This window comes from Oncorhynchus gorbuscha, unplaced genomic scaffold (genome assembly GCF_021184085.1).
Source record: "Oncorhynchus gorbuscha isolate QuinsamMale2020 ecotype Even-year unplaced genomic scaffold, OgorEven_v1.0 Un_scaffold_2250, whole genome shotgun sequence".
Lineage (NCBI taxonomy): Eukaryota > Metazoa > Chordata > Actinopteri > Salmoniformes > Salmonidae > Oncorhynchus > Oncorhynchus gorbuscha.
Window position 1 is genome coordinate 49,824 of NW_025746810.1, and position 18,408 is coordinate 68,231.

The 18,408-nt window shown below is 43.5% G+C and overlaps 1 protein-coding gene across 2 annotated transcripts in view; it reads right to left on the minus strand.

Annotated features, from left to right (window-relative positions):
• The window catches only part of uacab (uveal autoantigen with coiled-coil domains and ankyrin repeats b), a 43,890-nt gene that overhangs the window by 14,181 nt on the left and 11,301 nt on the right, over positions 1-18,408 (minus strand). For both annotated transcript variants that reach the window (XM_046338884.1, XM_046338883.1), the window contains exons 4-8: positions 13,267-13,331; positions 10,192-10,249; positions 7,128-7,198; positions 6,748-6,854; positions 2,715-2,896 (exon numbers count right to left, since the gene is read on the minus strand). In XM_046338884.1, the coding sequence (XP_046194840.1) occupies positions 2,715-2,896; positions 6,748-6,854; positions 7,128-7,198; positions 10,192-10,249; positions 13,267-13,331 (483 nt within the window). The remainder of the gene's footprint in view (positions 1-2,714; positions 2,897-6,747; positions 6,855-7,127; positions 7,199-10,191; positions 10,250-13,266; positions 13,332-18,408) is intronic.

Consider the following 18,408-nt stretch of genomic DNA (forward strand, 5'->3'; position numbering starts at 1 on the left):
TAGTTGAGTGGGGCCCCTTTACCTAGGGTTCTAGTTGAGTGGGCCCCTTTACCTAGGGTTCTAGTTGAGTGGGGCCCCTTTACCTAGGGTTCTAGTGGAGTGGGTCCCTTTACCAAGGGTTCTAGTTGAGTGGAGCCCCTTTACCTAGGGTTCTAGTTGAGTGGGCCCCTTTACCTAGGGTTCTAGTTGAGTGGGCCCCTTTACCTAGGGTTCTAGTTGAGTGGGCCCCTTTACCTAGGGTTCTAGTTGAGTGGGCCCCTTTACCTAGGGTTCTAGTTGAGTGGGCCCCCCTTTACCTAGTGGGTTCTAGGGTTTTGAGTGGGCCCCTTTACCTAGGGTGGGCCCCTTTACCTAGGGTTCTAGTTGAGTGGGCCCCTTTACCTAGGGTTCTAGGGTTGAGTGGGCCCCCCTTTACCTAGGGTTCTAGGGTTTGAGTGGGCCCCTTTACCTAGGGGTTCTAGTTCTAGTTGAGTGGGACCCTTTACCTAGGGTTCTAGTTGAGTGGGCCCCTTTACCTAGGGTTCTAGTTGAGTGGGCCCCTTTACCTAGGGTTCTAGTTGAGTTTACCTAGGGTTCTAGTTGAGTGGGCCCCTTTACCTAGGGTTCTAGTTGAGTGGGCCCTTTACCTAGGGTTCTAGTTGAGTGGGCCCCTTTACCTAGGGTTCTAGGGTTCTAGGGTTGAGTGGGCCCTTTACCTAGGGTTCTAGTTGAGTGGGCCCTTTACCTAGGGTTCTAGTTGAGTGGGCCCTTTACCTAGGGTTCTAGTTGAGTGGGCCCTTTACCTAGGGTTCTAGTTGGTAAGTTGGTGGTTGAAGATTTCCCTCTAGTGGTGTGGGGGCTGTGCTTTGGCAAAGTGGGTGGGGTTATATCCTTCCTGTTTGGCCCTGTCCGGGGGTGTCCTCGGATGGGGCCACAGTGTCTCCTGACCCCTCCTGTCTCAGCCTCCAGTATTTATGCTGCAGTAGTTTATGTGTCGGGGGGCTAGGGTCAGTTTGTTTATCTGGAGTACTTCTCCTGTCCTATTCGGTGTCCTGTGTAAATCTAAGTGTGCGTTCTCTAATTCTCTCCTTTCTCTTTCTTTCGGTCTCTCTCGGAGGACCTGAGCCCTAGAACCATGCCCCAGGACTACCTGACATGATGACTCCTTGCTGTCCCCAGTCCACCTGGCCATGCTGCTGCTCCAGTTTCAACTGGCCTGCCTTACTATTATTCAACCATGCTGGTCATTTATGAACATTTGAACATCTTGGCCACGTTCTGTTATAATCTCCACCCGGCACAGCCAGAAGAGGACTGGCCACCCCACATATGCTCTCTCTAATTCTCTCTTTCTTTCTCTCTCTCGGAGGACCTGAGCCCTAGGACCGTGCCCCAGGACTACCTGACATGATGGCTCCTTGCTGTCCCCAGTCCACCTGACTGTGCTGCTGCTCCAGTTTCAACTGTTCTGCCTTATTATTATTTGACCATGCTGGTCATTTATGAACATTTGAACATCTTGGTCATGTTCTGTTATAATCTCTACCCGGCACAGCCAGAAGAGGACTGGCCACCCCACATAGCCCGGTTCCTCTCTAGGTTTCTTCCTAGGTTTTGGCCTTTCTAGGGAGTTTTTCCTAGCCACCGTGCTTTTACACCTGCATTGTTTGCTGTTTGGGGTTTTAGGCTGGGTTTCTGTACAGCACTTTGAGATATCAGCTGATGTACGAAGGGCTATATAAATAAATTTGATTTGATTTAGTTGAGTGGGCCCTTTACCTAGGGTTCTAGTTGAGTGGGCCCTTTACCTAGGGTTCTAGTTGAGTGGGCCCTTTACCTAGGGTTCTAGTTGAGTGGGCCCTTTACCTAGGGTTCTAGTTGAGTGGGCCTTTTTAAATTTTAAATTGTACCTTTATTTAACTAGGCAAGTCAGTTAAGAACAAATTCTTATTTTCAATGACGGCCTAGGAACTTCGATAAATGCATGGCTCTATACACAAAGTTCACATGAAGGGGATCTGTTGGGGACATTTTATGTACTCTATTTCACATAGCCTTGATTTTTTTTTAAACACATTAAAACACTCTGCAAAGCCACATGCTGAACTGAATGAAGAACCTTAAATTCCCTCTGAAAGAAGAAAGCTGACACACTTGAACTCAGGTTACCTTCCCTAAAAGCACAATCCTTTTTTTCACCTTTGCTGCTAATTTCCCCCAGTCCATTTCATTCTGTTAATAACTTTACTTTCTCTGCAGCGTGACTTTTTAACCCAGTGTTTTCAATAGACATGTTATTTTTACTTTTTCCTTGCTCTCATTTTGATCTTCTGGTTGAATGGGTGTTTTCAGCAGTCTCCTGTGGTTTCTGTATTTCTGAGGCACCGGCTGAGTTACAGCTTACACTGCAGATAGAAACATCTCAGAACCTCTTCATTCTGGGCTAGCTGCTCCTGTCTCCCCCCTACTGAGGCTAAGAAAACATCGAGTTCTCATTTGAAAGACACAGAAAAACATCAAAACCTCCCTCTCCCTGCCAGGCATGGACGATGATTACAGTATTTGAAGTCGATGAAACTCGTTTCACAGTTTTGAACATCGCTGAAGGTTTAAACAGGAAAATGAAATGTGGCCTTTTGTCCACAGGGCAGCCCTCACACAGGGTGAAAAACACATCTACAGGAGTACCTAGGGCATAGGTCATAGGTCAAATCGGGAAACAGCCGTGCTCTGACCTTTGGTGACGTTGTCGAGGTAGGTCTTGAAAAGGCTGACAAGCTCCTGGTTCTTGCTGAGGCGGGCGTAGTGGAAACAGTCGTGGCCAAAGCTGTCCACGGCCGTCACGTCGGCGCCGCTCTTCAGAAGGACCTCCACTGCGTCCTTACAGCCATACTCACAGCCCAGGGTCAGAGCGGTCCTGGACACACACACACAGACATATGAATAATTCAATTGCCTCCATAATGAAATGTATTGAAGAGTAGGCTACAAAGCAAAGTCTATAGAGGCCAGACAGATGCATCACTGACACATCAATACACACTGAGTGAACCCCATCAATACACACTGAGTGAACCCCATCAATACACACCGTAACTGAACCCCATCAATACACACTGTAACTGAACCCCATCAATAAACACTAACTGAACCCCGTCAATACACACCGTAACTGAACCCCGTCAATACACACCGTAACTGAACCCCATCAATACACACCGTAACTGAACCCCATCAATACACACCGTAACTGAACCCCGTCAATACACACCGTAACTGAACCCCATCAATACACACCGTAACTGAACCCCATCAATACACACCGTAACTGAACCCCATCAATACACACCGTAACTGAACCCCATCAATACACACCGTAACTGAACCCCATCAATACACACCGTAACTGAACCCCATCAATACACACTAACTGAACCCCATCAATACACACCGTAACTGAACCCCGTCAATACACACCGTAACTGAACCCCGTCAAAACACACCGTAACTGAACCCCGTCAAAACACACTGTAACTGAACCCCATCAATACACACTGTAACTGAACCCCATCAATACACACCGTAACTGAACCCCATCAATACACACCGTAACTGAACCCCATCAATACACACTGTAACTGAACCCCATCAATACACACTGTAACTGAACCCCATCAATACACACTGTAACTGAACCCCATCAATACACACTGTAACTGAACCCCGTCAAAACACACTGTAACTGAACCCCGTCAATACACACTGTAACTGAACCCCGTCAATACACACCGTAACTGAACCCCGTCAATACACACGTAACTGAACCCCGTCAATACACACCGTAACTGAACCCCGTCAATACACACGTAACTGAACCCCGTCAATACACACGTAACTGAACCCCATCAATACACACTAACTGAACCCCATCAATACACACGTAACTGAACCCCGTCAATACACACCGTAACTGAACCCCGTCAATACACACCGTAACTGAACCCCATCAAAACACACTGTAACTGAACCCCGTCAATACACACCGTAACTGAACCCCGTCAATACACACAGTAACTGAACCCCGTCAATACACACTGACTGAACCCCATCAATACACACTGACTGAACCCCATCAATACACACCGTAACTGAACCCCGTCAATACACACCGTAACTGAACCCCATCAAAACACACTGTAACTGAACCCCGTCAATACACACTGAGTGAACCCCATCAATACACACTGTAACTGAACCCCATCAATACACACTGTAACTGAACCCCATCAATACACACCGTAACTGAACCCCGTCAATACACACCGTAACTGAACCCCGTCAATACACACCTTAACTGAACCCCGTCAATACACACTGTAAGTGAACCCCATCAATACACACTGTAAGTGAACCCCATCAATACACACTAAGTGAACCCCATCAATACAGACTGTAACTGAACCCCATCAATACAGACTGTAACTGAACCCCATCAATACACACCGTAACTGAACCCCATCAATACACACTGTAACTGAACCCCATCAAAACACACTGACTGAACCCCATCAATACACACTGACTGAACCCCATCAATACACACTGTAAGTGAACCCCATCAATACACACTGTAAGTGAACTCCATCAATACACACTGACTGAACCCCATCAATACACACATCAATAACTGAACCCCATCAATACACACTGTAACTGAACCCCATCAATACACACTGTAACTGAACCCCATCAATACACACTGACTGAACCCCATCAATACACACTGTAACTGAACCCCATCAATACACACTGTAAGTGAACCCCATCAATACACACTGTAAGTGAACCCCATCAATACACACTGTAAGTGAACCCCATCAATACACACTGTAAGTGAACCCCATCAATACACACTGTAAGTGAACCCCATCAATACACACTGTAAGTGAACCCCATCAATACACACTGTAAGTGAACCCCATCAATACACACTGTAACTGAACCCCATCAATACACACTGACTGAACCCCATCAATACACACTGTAACTGAACCCCATCAATACACACTGTAACTGAACCCCATCAATACACACTGTAACTGAACCCCATCAATACACACTGTAACTGAACCCCATCAATACACACTGTAACTGAACCCCATCAATACACACTGTAACTGAACCCCATCAATACACACTGTAACTGAACCCCATCAATACACATAACTGAACCCCATCAATACACACTGACTGAACCCCATCAACACTGTAAGTGAACCCCATCAATACACACTGTAAGTGAACCCATCAATACAACTGAACCCCATCAATACACACTGTAAGTGAACCCCATCAATACACACTGTAAGTGAACCCCATCAATACACACTGTAAGTGAACCCCATCAATACACACTGTAAGTGAACCCCATCAATACACACTGACTGAACCCCATCAATACACACTGTAAGTGAACCCCATCAATACACACTGTAAGTGAACCCCATCAATACACACTGTAAGTGAACCCCATCAATACACACTGTAAGTGAACCCCATCAATACACACTGTAAGTGAACCCCATCAATACACACTGTAAGTGAACCCCATCAATACACACTGTAAGTGAACCCCATCAATACACACGGTAAGTGAACCCCATCAATACACACTTACTGAACCCCATCAATACACACTGACTGAACCCCATCAATACACACTGACTGAACCCCATCAATACACACTGTAACTGAACCCCATCAATACACACTGTAACTGAACCCCATCAATACACACTGTAACTGAACCCCATCAATACACACTGTAACTGAACCCCATCAATACACACTGAGTGAACCCCATCAATACACACTGAGTGAACCCCATCAATACACAGTGTAACTGAACCCCATCAATACACACTGTAACTGAACCCCATCAATACACACTGTAACTGAACCCCATCAATACACACTGTAACTGAACCCCATCAATACACACTGTAAGTGAACCCCATCAATACACACTGTAACTGAACCCCATCAATACACACTGAGTGAACCCCATCAATACACACTAAGTGAACCCCATCAATACACACTGTAAGTGAACCCCATCAATACACACTGACTGAACCCCATCAATACACACTGTAAGTGAACCCCATCAATACACACTGACTGAACCCCATCAATACACACTGTAAGTGAACCCCATCAATACACACTGTAACTGAACCCCATCAATACACACTGACTGAACCCCATCAATACACACTGTAACTGAACCCCATCAATACACACTGTAACTGAACCCCATCAATACACACTGACTGAACCCCGTCAATACACACTGTAACTGAACCCCATCAATACACACTGTAACTGAACCCCATCAATACACACTGTAACTGAACCCCATCAATACACACTGTAACTGAACCCCATCAATACACACTGTAACTGAACCCCATCAATACACACTAAGTGAACCCCATCAATACACACTAAGTGAACCCCATCAATACACACTGACTGAACCCCATCAATACACACTGTAACTGAACCCCATCAATACACACTGTAACTGAACCCCATCAATACACACTGACTGAACCCCGTCAATACACACTGTAACTGAACCCCATCAATACACACTGTAACTGAACCCCATCAATACACACTAAGTGAATAACAAGTGAAGCTTTGAATACATTTCATTTAATAGCTTGCTGTGATGCTTTGTGGACCCTGGGTGGACCAGCTTACTTGTTCTGTTTGTCACGGATGGCGATGTCGGCCCCTCGCTCCAACAGCAGCTGGCAGATGTGTGGATGGCACATCTGGGTAGCCAGCACCAGAGGAGTCCGCCCATCCTGCAGTACACACACACACACACACACACACACACACACACACACACACACACACACACACACACACACACACACACACACACACACACACACACACACACACACACACACACACACACACACACACACACACACACACACACACACACAGAGAGAGAACAGAGAACAGAGCTAGTGATTCACGGCTGTGATGATTATCTCATTACTACAGCAGTCCGTTAAGGATAAACGTAGAGCAGCATAGGTGTGAATGAATTGGACAACAATACTCACAAAATCACTTGCGTTTACAGAGGCCCCGCTGTCACACAGTAGTTTGACGCTCGAGGAGCAGCCTGCCATCACTTGGACACAGACAAATAAAACATTATTTCACCTCATCAAGCAAACGGACAGCAGTGCCTTCATCATTCCAGGTTCTTGCCATCAAAAATGATGGACACAGACCTCAGTACGGGACTGGTATAGTAATGAACACAGAGCTCAGAACAGGACTGGTATGGTAATGAACACAGAGCTCAATACGGGACTGGTATAGTAATGAGCACAGAGCTCAGAACAGGACTGGTATAGTAATGAGCACAGAGCTCAGTACAGGACTGGTATAGTAATGAGCACAGAGCTCAGTACAGGACTGGTATAGTAATGAGCACAGAGCTCAGTACAGGACTGGTATGGTAATGAGCACAGAGCTCAGTACGGGACTGGTATAGTAATGAGCACAGAGCTCAGAACAGGACTGGTATAGTAATGAGCACAGAGCTCAGTACAGGACTGGTATGGTAATGAGCACAGAGCTCAGTACAGGACTGGTATGGTAATGAACACAGAGCTCAGTAGGGGACTGGTACAGTAATGAACACAGAGCTCAGTACAGGACTGGTATGGTAATGAGCACAGAGCTCAGTACAGGACTGGTATGGTAATGAACACAGAGCTCAGTAGGGGACTGGTATGGTAATGAACACAGAGCTCAGTAGGGGACTGGTATATTAATGAACACAGAGCTCAGTAGGGGACTGGTATGGTAATGAACACAGAGCTCAGAAGGGGACTGGTATATTAATGAACACAGAGCTCAGTAGGGGACTGGTATGGTAATGAACACAGAGCTCAGAACAGGACTGGTATGGTAATGAACACAGAGCTCAGTACAGGACTGGTATAGTAATGAACACAGAGCTCAGTACAGGACTGGTATGGTAATGAACACAGAGCTCAGTAGGGGACTGGTATATTAATGAACACAGAGCTCAGTACAGGACTGGTATAGTAATGAACACAGAGCTCAGTAGGGGACTGGTATAGTAATGAACACAGAGCTCAGTACAGGACTGGTATATTAATGAACACAGAGCTCAGAACAGGACTGGTATGGTAATGAACACAGAGCTCAGTACGGACTGGTACAGTAATGAGAAATGAAGCCTGTGCAGCAGACATTCACCCTGCCACGTTTACATCTCACATGCAGCGGTACGGTAAGGATAAACATGTGTGCAACAGGTGGATCTTTATGTGATTCCAATGTACTGGAGGTTGTTGTTGTACAGCACTACAAAGAGACAGAATGGGGTGTTGGTGTTCATATTTGCCTTAAATGACTTTGCTCAGCTCATATTGAGCTCCTGTAGTATTGACAGGCCACTTCTATATCAGAGTAAATCATCTCTTCAAGCATCGGAAGTGGAGAACACTCAAGAAAATCTGATCATATTACTGAAGAGCAGACGTGTTAATCTATCGTGTTCCTATCAATCTATCAGGAACCTATCATGTTCCTATCAATCTATCATGTTCCTATCAATCTACCATGCTCTTATCAATCTATCAGGAACCTATCATGTTCCTATCAATCTATCATGTCCCTATCAACCTATCATGTTCCTATCAACCTGTCATGTTCCTAGCAATCCATCAGGATCCCATCATGTTCCTAATAATCTATCAGGATCATATCAATCTATCAGGATCCTATCATTCTATCATGTTCCTATCATTCTATCATGTTCCTATCATTCTATCATGTTCCTATCATTCTATCATGTTCCTATCAACCTATCATGTTCCTAGCAATCCATCAGGATCCCATCATGTTCCTAATAATCTATCAGGATCCTATCAATCTATCAGGATCCTATCATCTATCATGTTCCTATCATTCTATCATGTTCCTATCATTCTATCATGTTCCTATCAATCTATCATGTTCCTATCATTCTATCATGTTCCTATATCTATCATGTTCCTATCATCTATCATGTTCCTAATTCTATCATGTTCCTATCAATCATTCTATCATGTTCCTATCATTCTATCATGTTCCTATCATTCTATCATGTTCCTATCATTCTATCATGTTCCTATCATTCTATCATGTTCCTATCATTCTATCATGTTCCTATCATTCTATCTATCATTCTATCAATCTATCATGTTCCTATCATCTATCATGTTCCTATAATCTATCATGATCCTATCATTCTATCATGTTCCTATCATTCTATCATGTTCCTATCAACCTATCATCTTCCTATCAATCCATCAGGATCCCATCATGTTCCTAATAATCTATCATGATCCTATCAATCTATCAGGATCCTATCATTCTAATGTTCCTATCATTCTATGTTCCTATCAATCTATCATGTTCCTATCATTCATTCTATCATGTCTATCATTCTATCATATCCTATCATTCTATCATGTTCCTATCATTCTATCAGGAACCTAGCATCTATCAACCTATCATGTTCCTATCAACCTATCATGTTCCTAGCAATCCATCAGGATCCCATCATGTTCCTAACAATATATCAGGATCCTATCAATCTATCATGTTCCTATCATTCAATCAAGATACTATCATTCTATCATGTTCCTATCATTCTATCAGAATCCTATCGTTCCTATCATCTCATCATGGTCCTATCAATCTATCAGAATCCTATTGTGTTCCTATCATGTTCCTATCAACCATCATGTTCCTATCAATCCATCATGGATCCCATCATGTTCCTAACAATCCATCAGGATCCCATCATGGTCATATCATTCACCATGTTCCTATCATTCTATCAATCTATCATGTTCCTATCAATCTATCAGGAACCTGTCATAATAGTATGTGAAGTGAATGTCGTACAGTGTAATACTGCATTGGGTCATCAATCTTCAATTCAAAGCACATCTATGTACCGACTCTGGTGTGTACATCTGTCTGCCATTGTTCATTAGGATCTCTTGGGCAGCTGATTACACCAGATTAGAGAAAGTAGAGAAGTAAAAGGCATCTACTGTAATGACAGAGGAGAGGAGGATCCTAACTGTTTCTCACCAGCGTCATGTAGAGCGGTCCTCCCCTGCAAGTCCACATTCCCCACAGGACAGTTGTGCTGCAAAACCACACAAATAATCCTCAAATGTAATACGTCTCTTAAAAACCTGAGCCACTCGCCCTGACAAAACTCTTCTTACATTTCTGTTTGCATCTCTCAAAAGAACACTCTGTGGGAGCAATCCCTAAGGTCTATTAATATACAACAGGATGGCAACATTCAGGGGAGAAATGTTTTGGTATAGCTTTGTTATACAACGAGTCGTTTCAATCCCGTCCGAGTCCCGACTTTGAGGATGGCATCAAAGTGACAGAATCTTCCTGGAATCTGCATCTCCAATTGGATGAGTCTCTGCAGCAGGGTCACGTAATCCTATCAACGTAGTGTTCACTGTGATATCATCTCACACAGACAGAGACAGTCAGTCAGACAGAGGCTGATAATAATGCTGTAGCATTGACAGCCAAGAGAGCTGTTTAAGGCTCAATGCCAACAGCAGGCCTTTAAGGTCTCCTAGCTCAGGCCTTCTCAGGGCCCACTAGAAAAACCCTGCTCTCTCTAGCAACAAGGTCCCAAAACGAGTAGCCAGGTCAGATAACAGCTACGGGAGGGGTTGGGGGGCATGGAATTCTACACCTCTAGTGGGGGTCGGGGGGCAAGTAGGATTTTCCCCTCGGCCCGGGAGTTGGGTTGCTATGTCAAGCGCGATGACGGCATGGTTTGCGAGAGGGCAGCCTTGTCAACACGACCAACACCCCCGCTGGTAAGCTGCCATTCCTTTCAGGGGGGGCGGCACTTAATGTGGCCGGTGGCTTGTTTGAACACAGGGCCTTATTGTAAACACATAAATTAATAGCAACTCAACAGGCTGCTACTGTTGCCCTATCAGGGGCTACTGTTGCCCTATCAGGGGCTACTGTTGCCCTATCAGGGGCTACTGTTGCCCTATCAGGGGCTACTGTTGCCCTATCAGGGGCTACTGTTGCCCTATCAGGGGCTACTGTTGCCCTATCAGGGGCTACTGTTGCCCTATCAGGGGCTATGCCAAACAAAAACAGCGTTCTTCAACAACCATTCAGCCTACAATTGCACAATTTAGTCACTGTAAACAGATCAAATATGTTTCAAACATGTTTCAATATCACTGCAGCTGATGTCTGGCGAGTAAAACCAACAAAAATGTTATTCCTCAAAGAACAGAGAGAAGTATTGGTAATGCACCCTGAACATTATGGACCGGTTTCCAAGACATGTACAGTTCACCACATGGCCAAAAGTATGTGGACACCTGCTCATCAAACATCTCATTCCAAAATCATGGGCATTAATATGGAGTTTTGCTGCTATAATAGCCTCCACTCTTCTGGGAAGGCTTTCCACTAGATGTTGGAACATTGCTGCTATAACAGCCTCCACTCTTCTGGGAAGGCTTTCCACTAGATGTCGGAACATTGCTGCTATAATAGCCTCCACTCTTCTGGGAAGGCTTTCCACTAGATGTTGGAACATTGCTGCTATAACAGCCTCCACTCTTCTGGGAAGGCTTTCCACTAGATGTTGGAACATTGCTGCTATAACAGCCTCCACTCATCTGGGAAGGATTTCCACTAGATGTTGGAACATTGCTGGTATAATAGCCTCCACTCTTCTGGGAAGGCTTTCCACTAGATGTTGGAACATTGCTGCTATAATAGATCTTCTGGAACATTGCTGGTATAATAGCCTCCACTCTTCTGGGAAGGATTTCCACTAGATGTTGGAACATTGCTGCTATAATAGCCTTCACTCTTCTGGGAAGGCTTTCCACTAGATGTTGGAACATTGCTGTGGGCATTGGTTCCATTCAGCCACAAGAGCATTAGTGAGGTTGAGCACAGATTTTGGGCGATTAGGCCTGGCTCGCAGTCAGCATTCCAATTCATCCCAAAGGTGTTTGATGGGGTTGAGGTCAGGGCTCTGTGCAGGCCAGTAAAGTTAGTCCACACCGATCGACTAAACATTTCTGTATGGACCTTACTTGTACACAGGGGCATTATCATGCTGAAACTTCCCAAAATGTTGCCACAAAGTTGGAAGCACAGATGTATCTAGAATTTCATTGTATGCTGTAGCGTAAAGATTTCCCTTCACTGGAACTAAGGGGACTAGCCCAAACCATGAATAACAGCACCAGACCATTATTCCTCCTCCACCGAACTTTACAGTTGTCACTATGCATTCGGGCAGGTAGCGTTCTCTTGGCATCCACCAAACCTAGATTCGTCCGTCGGACTGGCAGATGGTAAAGCATGATTCATCACTCCAGAGAACATGTTTCCACTGGTCCAGAGTCCAATGGCGGCGAGCTTTACACCCCTCCAGCTGACATTTGGCATTGCGCATAGTGGTCTTAGGCTTGTGTGCGTGCGGCTGCTCGGCCATGGAAACCCATTTCATGACGTTCCCGAAAAACAGTTATTGTGCTGACATTGTTTCCAGAGGCAGTTTGGAACTTGGGAGTGTTGCAATCCGAGGACAGGTGATTTTTAGGCGATGTGTGCTTCAGCACTCGATAGTCCTTCTGTGAGCTTGTGTTGCCTACCACTTCGCAGCTGAGCCGTTGTTGATCTTAGATTTTTCCACTTCACAATGACAGCACTTACAGTTGACCAAGGCAGCTCTAGCAGAGCAGAAATATGATTAGCTTGTGGAAAGGTGGCATCCTATGACGATACCACAATGAAATTCAAATAGCTCATAGAGCTCTTCAAACACGGGAAACTATTGCCAATGTTTGTCTATGGTGATTGCATGACTACGCACTCTATTTTATACACCTGTCAGCAACGGTGTGGCCGAAATAGCTGAATCCACTCATTTGAACGGGTGTCCACATACTTTTGGTAATTTTGGTGTTTTTGGTAATTTTGGCATTTTAGTCCTGGACTAGATTTAATCTGAAACCACCCCTGACACCCGGCAACTAAGCCCCAAAAGTACGTTGCGGCACATTTCGGTCAGATATCCGTTTCATGATGCACAGATAACACAGGTAAGTTAATGTGAATGGAGGCCGTTGTTTTAAGTGACTGTACCTGCAATAGCTTCTGCACACAAAGCGACTGGCCATTTCTGGAAGCTAGATGAAGGGCGTTTTTACCTGCAAGAAAACAACTCAGGAGATCAGCAATACACAAAATCAATATCTTCCATAATCTACACTGAACAAAAATATAAACGCAACATGTCATGTGTTGGTCCCATGTTTCCTGAGCTGAAATAAAAACATCCCAGAAATGTTGCATACGCACAAAAATCTTATTTCTCTCAAATGTTTTGCACAAATTTGGTTACATCGCTCTTAGTGAGCATTTCTCCTTTGCCAAGATAATCCATCCACCTGGCAGATGTGGCATATCAAAAAGCTGATTAAACAGCATTATCATTACACAGGTGTACCTTGTGCTGTGTACAATAAAGGGCCACTAACATGTGCAGTTTTGTCACACAATGCCACAGATGTCTCATGTTTTGAGGGAGTGTACACTTAGCATGCTGACTGCAGGAATGTCCACCAGAACGGTTGCCAGATAATTGACATTGTTTTAGATAATTCTGCAGTACGTCCAACCGGCCTCCCAACCACAGACCACGTGTATGGCAGTGTGCGGGCCAGCGGTTTGCTGATGTCAACACTGTGAACAGAGTGCCCCATGGTGGCAGTGGGGTTATGGTATGGACAGGCATAAACTACAGACAACGAACACAATTGCATTTTATCAATGGCAATTTGAAAGGACAAAAATACCATGATGAGATCCTGAGGCCCATTCTATTGTAAGATATATGTCACTAACAGATGCATATCTGTATTCCCAGTCAAGTGAAATCCATAGATAAGGGCCTAATTTATTTATTTAAATTGACCGATTTCCTCATATGAACTGTAACTCAGTCAAATCAATGAAATTGTTGCATGTTGCCTTTATATTTGTGTTCTGGAAGAGGCTGCCTTAAATCGACATCCTCGTCCCTTAGAAAGATTTCACCAAAGATGGGCTTGGTGGAAACGCTCTCCTATGGACTGTTCTGTAGCGCACCATGCATAGGTGCTTGCAATGCCAGGGTTATGGGGGACCAGTACAAAAATGTATTCACTCACTACTGCAAGTCTCTCTGGGTAAGAGCGTCTGCTAAATGACTAACATGTAAGTCTCTCTGGATAAGAGCGTCTGCTAAATGACTAACATGTAAGTCTCTCTGGATAAGAGCGTCTGCTAAATGACTAACATGTAAGTCTCTCTGGATAAGAGTGTCTGCTAAATGACTAACATGTAAGTCTCTCTGGATAAGAGTGTCTGCTAAATGACTAACATGTAAGTCTCTCTGGATAAGAGCGTCTGCTAAATGACTAACATGTAAGTCTCTCTGGATAAGAGCGTCTGCTAAATGACTAACATGTAAGTCTCTCTGGATAAGAGCGTCTGCTAAATGACTAACATGTAAGTCTCTCTGGATAAGAGCGTCTGCTAAATGACTAACATGTAAGTCTCTCTGGATAAGAGCGTCTGCTAAATGACTAACATGTAAGTCTCTCTGGATAAGAGTGTCTGCTAAATGACTAACATGTAAGTCTCTCTGGATAAGAGCGTCTGCTAAATGACTAACATGTAAGTCTCTCTGGATAAGAGTGTCTGCTAAATGACTAACATGTAAGTCTCTCTGGATAAGAGCGTCTGCTAAATGACTAACATGTAAGTCTCTCTGGATAAGAGCTGGTCTGCTAAATGACTAACATGTAAGTCTCTCTGGATAAGAGTGTCTGCTAAATGACTAACATGTAAGTCTCTCTGGATAAGAGTGTCTGCTAAATGACTAACATGTAAGTCTCTCTGGATAAGAGCGTCTGCTAAATGACTAACATGTAAGTCTCTCTGGATAAGAGTGTCTGCTAAATGACTAACATGTAAGTCTCTCTGGATAAGAGTGTCTGCTAAATGACTAACATGTAAGTCTCTCTGGATAAGAGCGTCTGCTAAATGACTAACATGTAAGTCTCTGGATAAGAGTGTCTGCTAAATGACTAACATGTAAGTCTCTCTGGATAAGAGTGTCTGCTAAATGACTAACATGTAAGTCTCTCTGGATAAGAGTGTCTGCTAAATGACTAACATAAGTCTCTCTGGATAAAGTCTGCTAAATCTAACATGTAAGTCTCTCTGGATAAGAGTGTCTGCTAAATGACTAACATGTAAGTCTCTCTGGATCGTCTGCTAAATGACTAACATGTAAGTCTCTGGATGTCTGCTAAATGACTAACATGTAAGTCTCTCTGGATAAGAGCGTCTGCTAAATGACTAACATGTAAGTCTCTCTGGATAAGAGTGTCTGCTAAATGACTAACATGTAAGTCTCTCTGGATAAGAGTGTCTGCTAAATGACTAACATGTAAGTCTCTCTGGATAAGAGTGTCTGCTAAATGACTAACATGTAAGTCTCTGGATAATAAGAGCGTCTGCTAAATGACTAACATGTAAGTCTCTGATAAGAGCGTCTGCTAAATGACTAACATGTAAGTCTCTGGATAAGAGTGTCTGCTAAATGACTAACATGTAAGTCTCTCTGGATAAGAGCGTCTGCTAAATGACTAACATGTAAGTCTCTGGATAAGAGCGTCTGCTAAATGACTAACATGTAAGTCTCTCTGGATAAGAGCGTCTGCTAAATGACTAACATGTAAGTCTCTCTGGATAAGAGCGTCTGCTAAATGACTAACATGTAAGTCTCTGGATAAGAGTGTCTGCTAAATGACTAACATGTAAGTCTCTCTGGATAAGAGCGTCTGCTAAATGACTAACATGTAAGTCTCTCTGGATAAGAGCGTCTGCTAAATGACTAACATGTAAGTCTCTGGATAAGAGCGTCTGCTAAATGACTAACATGTAAGTCTCTCTGGATGTCTGCTAAATGACTAAGTCTCTGGATAAGAGCGTCTGCTAAATGACTAACATGTAAGTCTCTCTGGATAAGAGCGTCTGCTAAATGACTAACATGTAAGTCTCTCTGGATAAGAGCGTCTGCTAAATGACTAACATGTAAGTCTCTCTGGATAAGAGCGTCTGCTAAATGACTAACATGTAAGTCTCTCTGGATAAGAGCGTCTGCTAAATGACTAACATGTAAGTCTCTCTGGATAAGAGCGTCTGCTAAATGACTAACATGTAAGTCTCTCTGGATAAGAGTGTCTGCTAAATGACTAACATGTAAGTCTCTCTGGATAAGAGTGTCTGCTAAATGACTAACATGTAAGTCTCTGGATAAGAGTGTCTGCTAAATGACTAACATGTAAGTCTCTCTGGATAAGAGCGTCTGCTAAATGACTAACATGTAAGTCTCTGGATAAGAGCGTCTGCTAAATGACTAACATGTAAGTCTCTGGATAAGAGCGTCTGCTAAATGACTAACATGTAAGTCTCTCTGGATAAGAGCGTCTGCTAAATGACTAACATGTAAGTCTCTCTGGATAAGAGTGTCTGCTAAATGACTAACATGTAAGTCTCTCTGGATAAGAGTGTCTGCTAAATGACTAACATGTAAGTCTCTCTGGATAAGAGTGTCTGCTAAATGACTAACATGTAAGTCTCTGGATAAGAGCGTCTGCTAAATGACTAACATGTAAGTCTCTCTGGATAAGAGCGTCTGCTAAATGACTAACATGTAAGTCTCTCTGGATAAGAGCGTCTGCTAAATGACTAACATGTAAGTCTCTCTGGATAAGAGCGTCTGCTAAATGACTAACATGTAAGTCTCTCTGGATAAGAGTGTCTGCTAAATGACTAACATGTAAGTCTCTCTGGATAAGAGTGTCTGCTAAATGACTAACATGTAAGTCTCTCTGGATAAGAGCGTCTGCTAAATGACTAACATGTAAGTCTCTCTGGATAAGAGCGTCTGCTAAATGACTAACATGTAAGTCTCTCTGGATAAGAGCGTCTGCTAAATGACTAACATGTAAGTCTCTCTGGATAAGAGTGTCTGCTAAATGACTAACATGTAAGTCTCTGGATAAGAGCGTCTGCTAAATGACTAACATGTAAGTCTCTCTGGATAAGAGCGTCTGCTAAATGACTAACATGTAAGTTTAAGAGGCTAAATGACTAACATGTAAGTCTCTCTGGATAAGAGTGTCTGCTAAATGACTAACATGTAAGTCTCTCTGGATAAGAGCGTCTGCTAAATGACTAACATGTAAGTCTCTCTGGATAAGAGCGTCTGCTAAATGACTAACATGTAAGTCTCTGGATAAGAGTGTCTGCTAAATGACTAAATGTAAGTCTCTCTGGATAAGAGGTCTGCTAAATGACTAACATGTAAGTCTCTGGATAAGAGCGTCTGCTAAATGACTAACATGTAAGTCTCTCTGGATAAGAGCGTCTGCTAAATGACTAACATGTAAGTCTCTGGATAAGAGCGTCTGCTAAATGACTAACATGTATCTCTCTGGATAAGAGCGTCTGCTAAATGACTAACATGTAAGTCTCTCTGGATAAGAGCGTCTGCTAAATGACTAACATGTAAGTCTCTCTGGATAAGAGCGTCTCTAAATGACTAACATGTAAGTCTCTCTGATAAGAGTGTCTGCTAAATGACTAACATGTAAGTCTCTGGATAAGAGTGTCTGCTAAATGACTAACATGTAAGTCTCTCTGATAAGAGTCTGCTAAATGACTGATCTCTGGATATTCTCTGCTAAATGACTAACATGTAAGTCTCTCTGGATAAGAGCGTCTGCTAAATGACTAACCTGTAAGTCTCTGGATAAGAGTGTCTGCTAAATGACTAACATGTAAGTCTCTGGATTCGTCTGCTAAATGACTAACATGTAAGTCTCTCTGGATTGTCTGCTAAATGACTAACATGTAAGTCTCTCTGGATAAGAGCGTCTGCTAAATGACTAACATGTAAGTCTCTGGATAAGAGCGTCTGCTAAATGACTAACATGTAAGTCTCTCTGGATAAGAGTGTCTGCTAAATGACTAACATGTAAGTCTCTGGATAAGAGCGTCTGCTAAATGACTAACATGTAAGTCTCTCTGGATAAGAGCGTCTGCTAAATGACTAACATGTAAGTCTCTCTGGATCTCTGCTAAATGACTAAGTCTCTTGTCTGCTAAATGACTAACATGTAAGTCTCTCTGGATAAGAGCGTCTGCTAAATGACTAACATGTAAATGTAT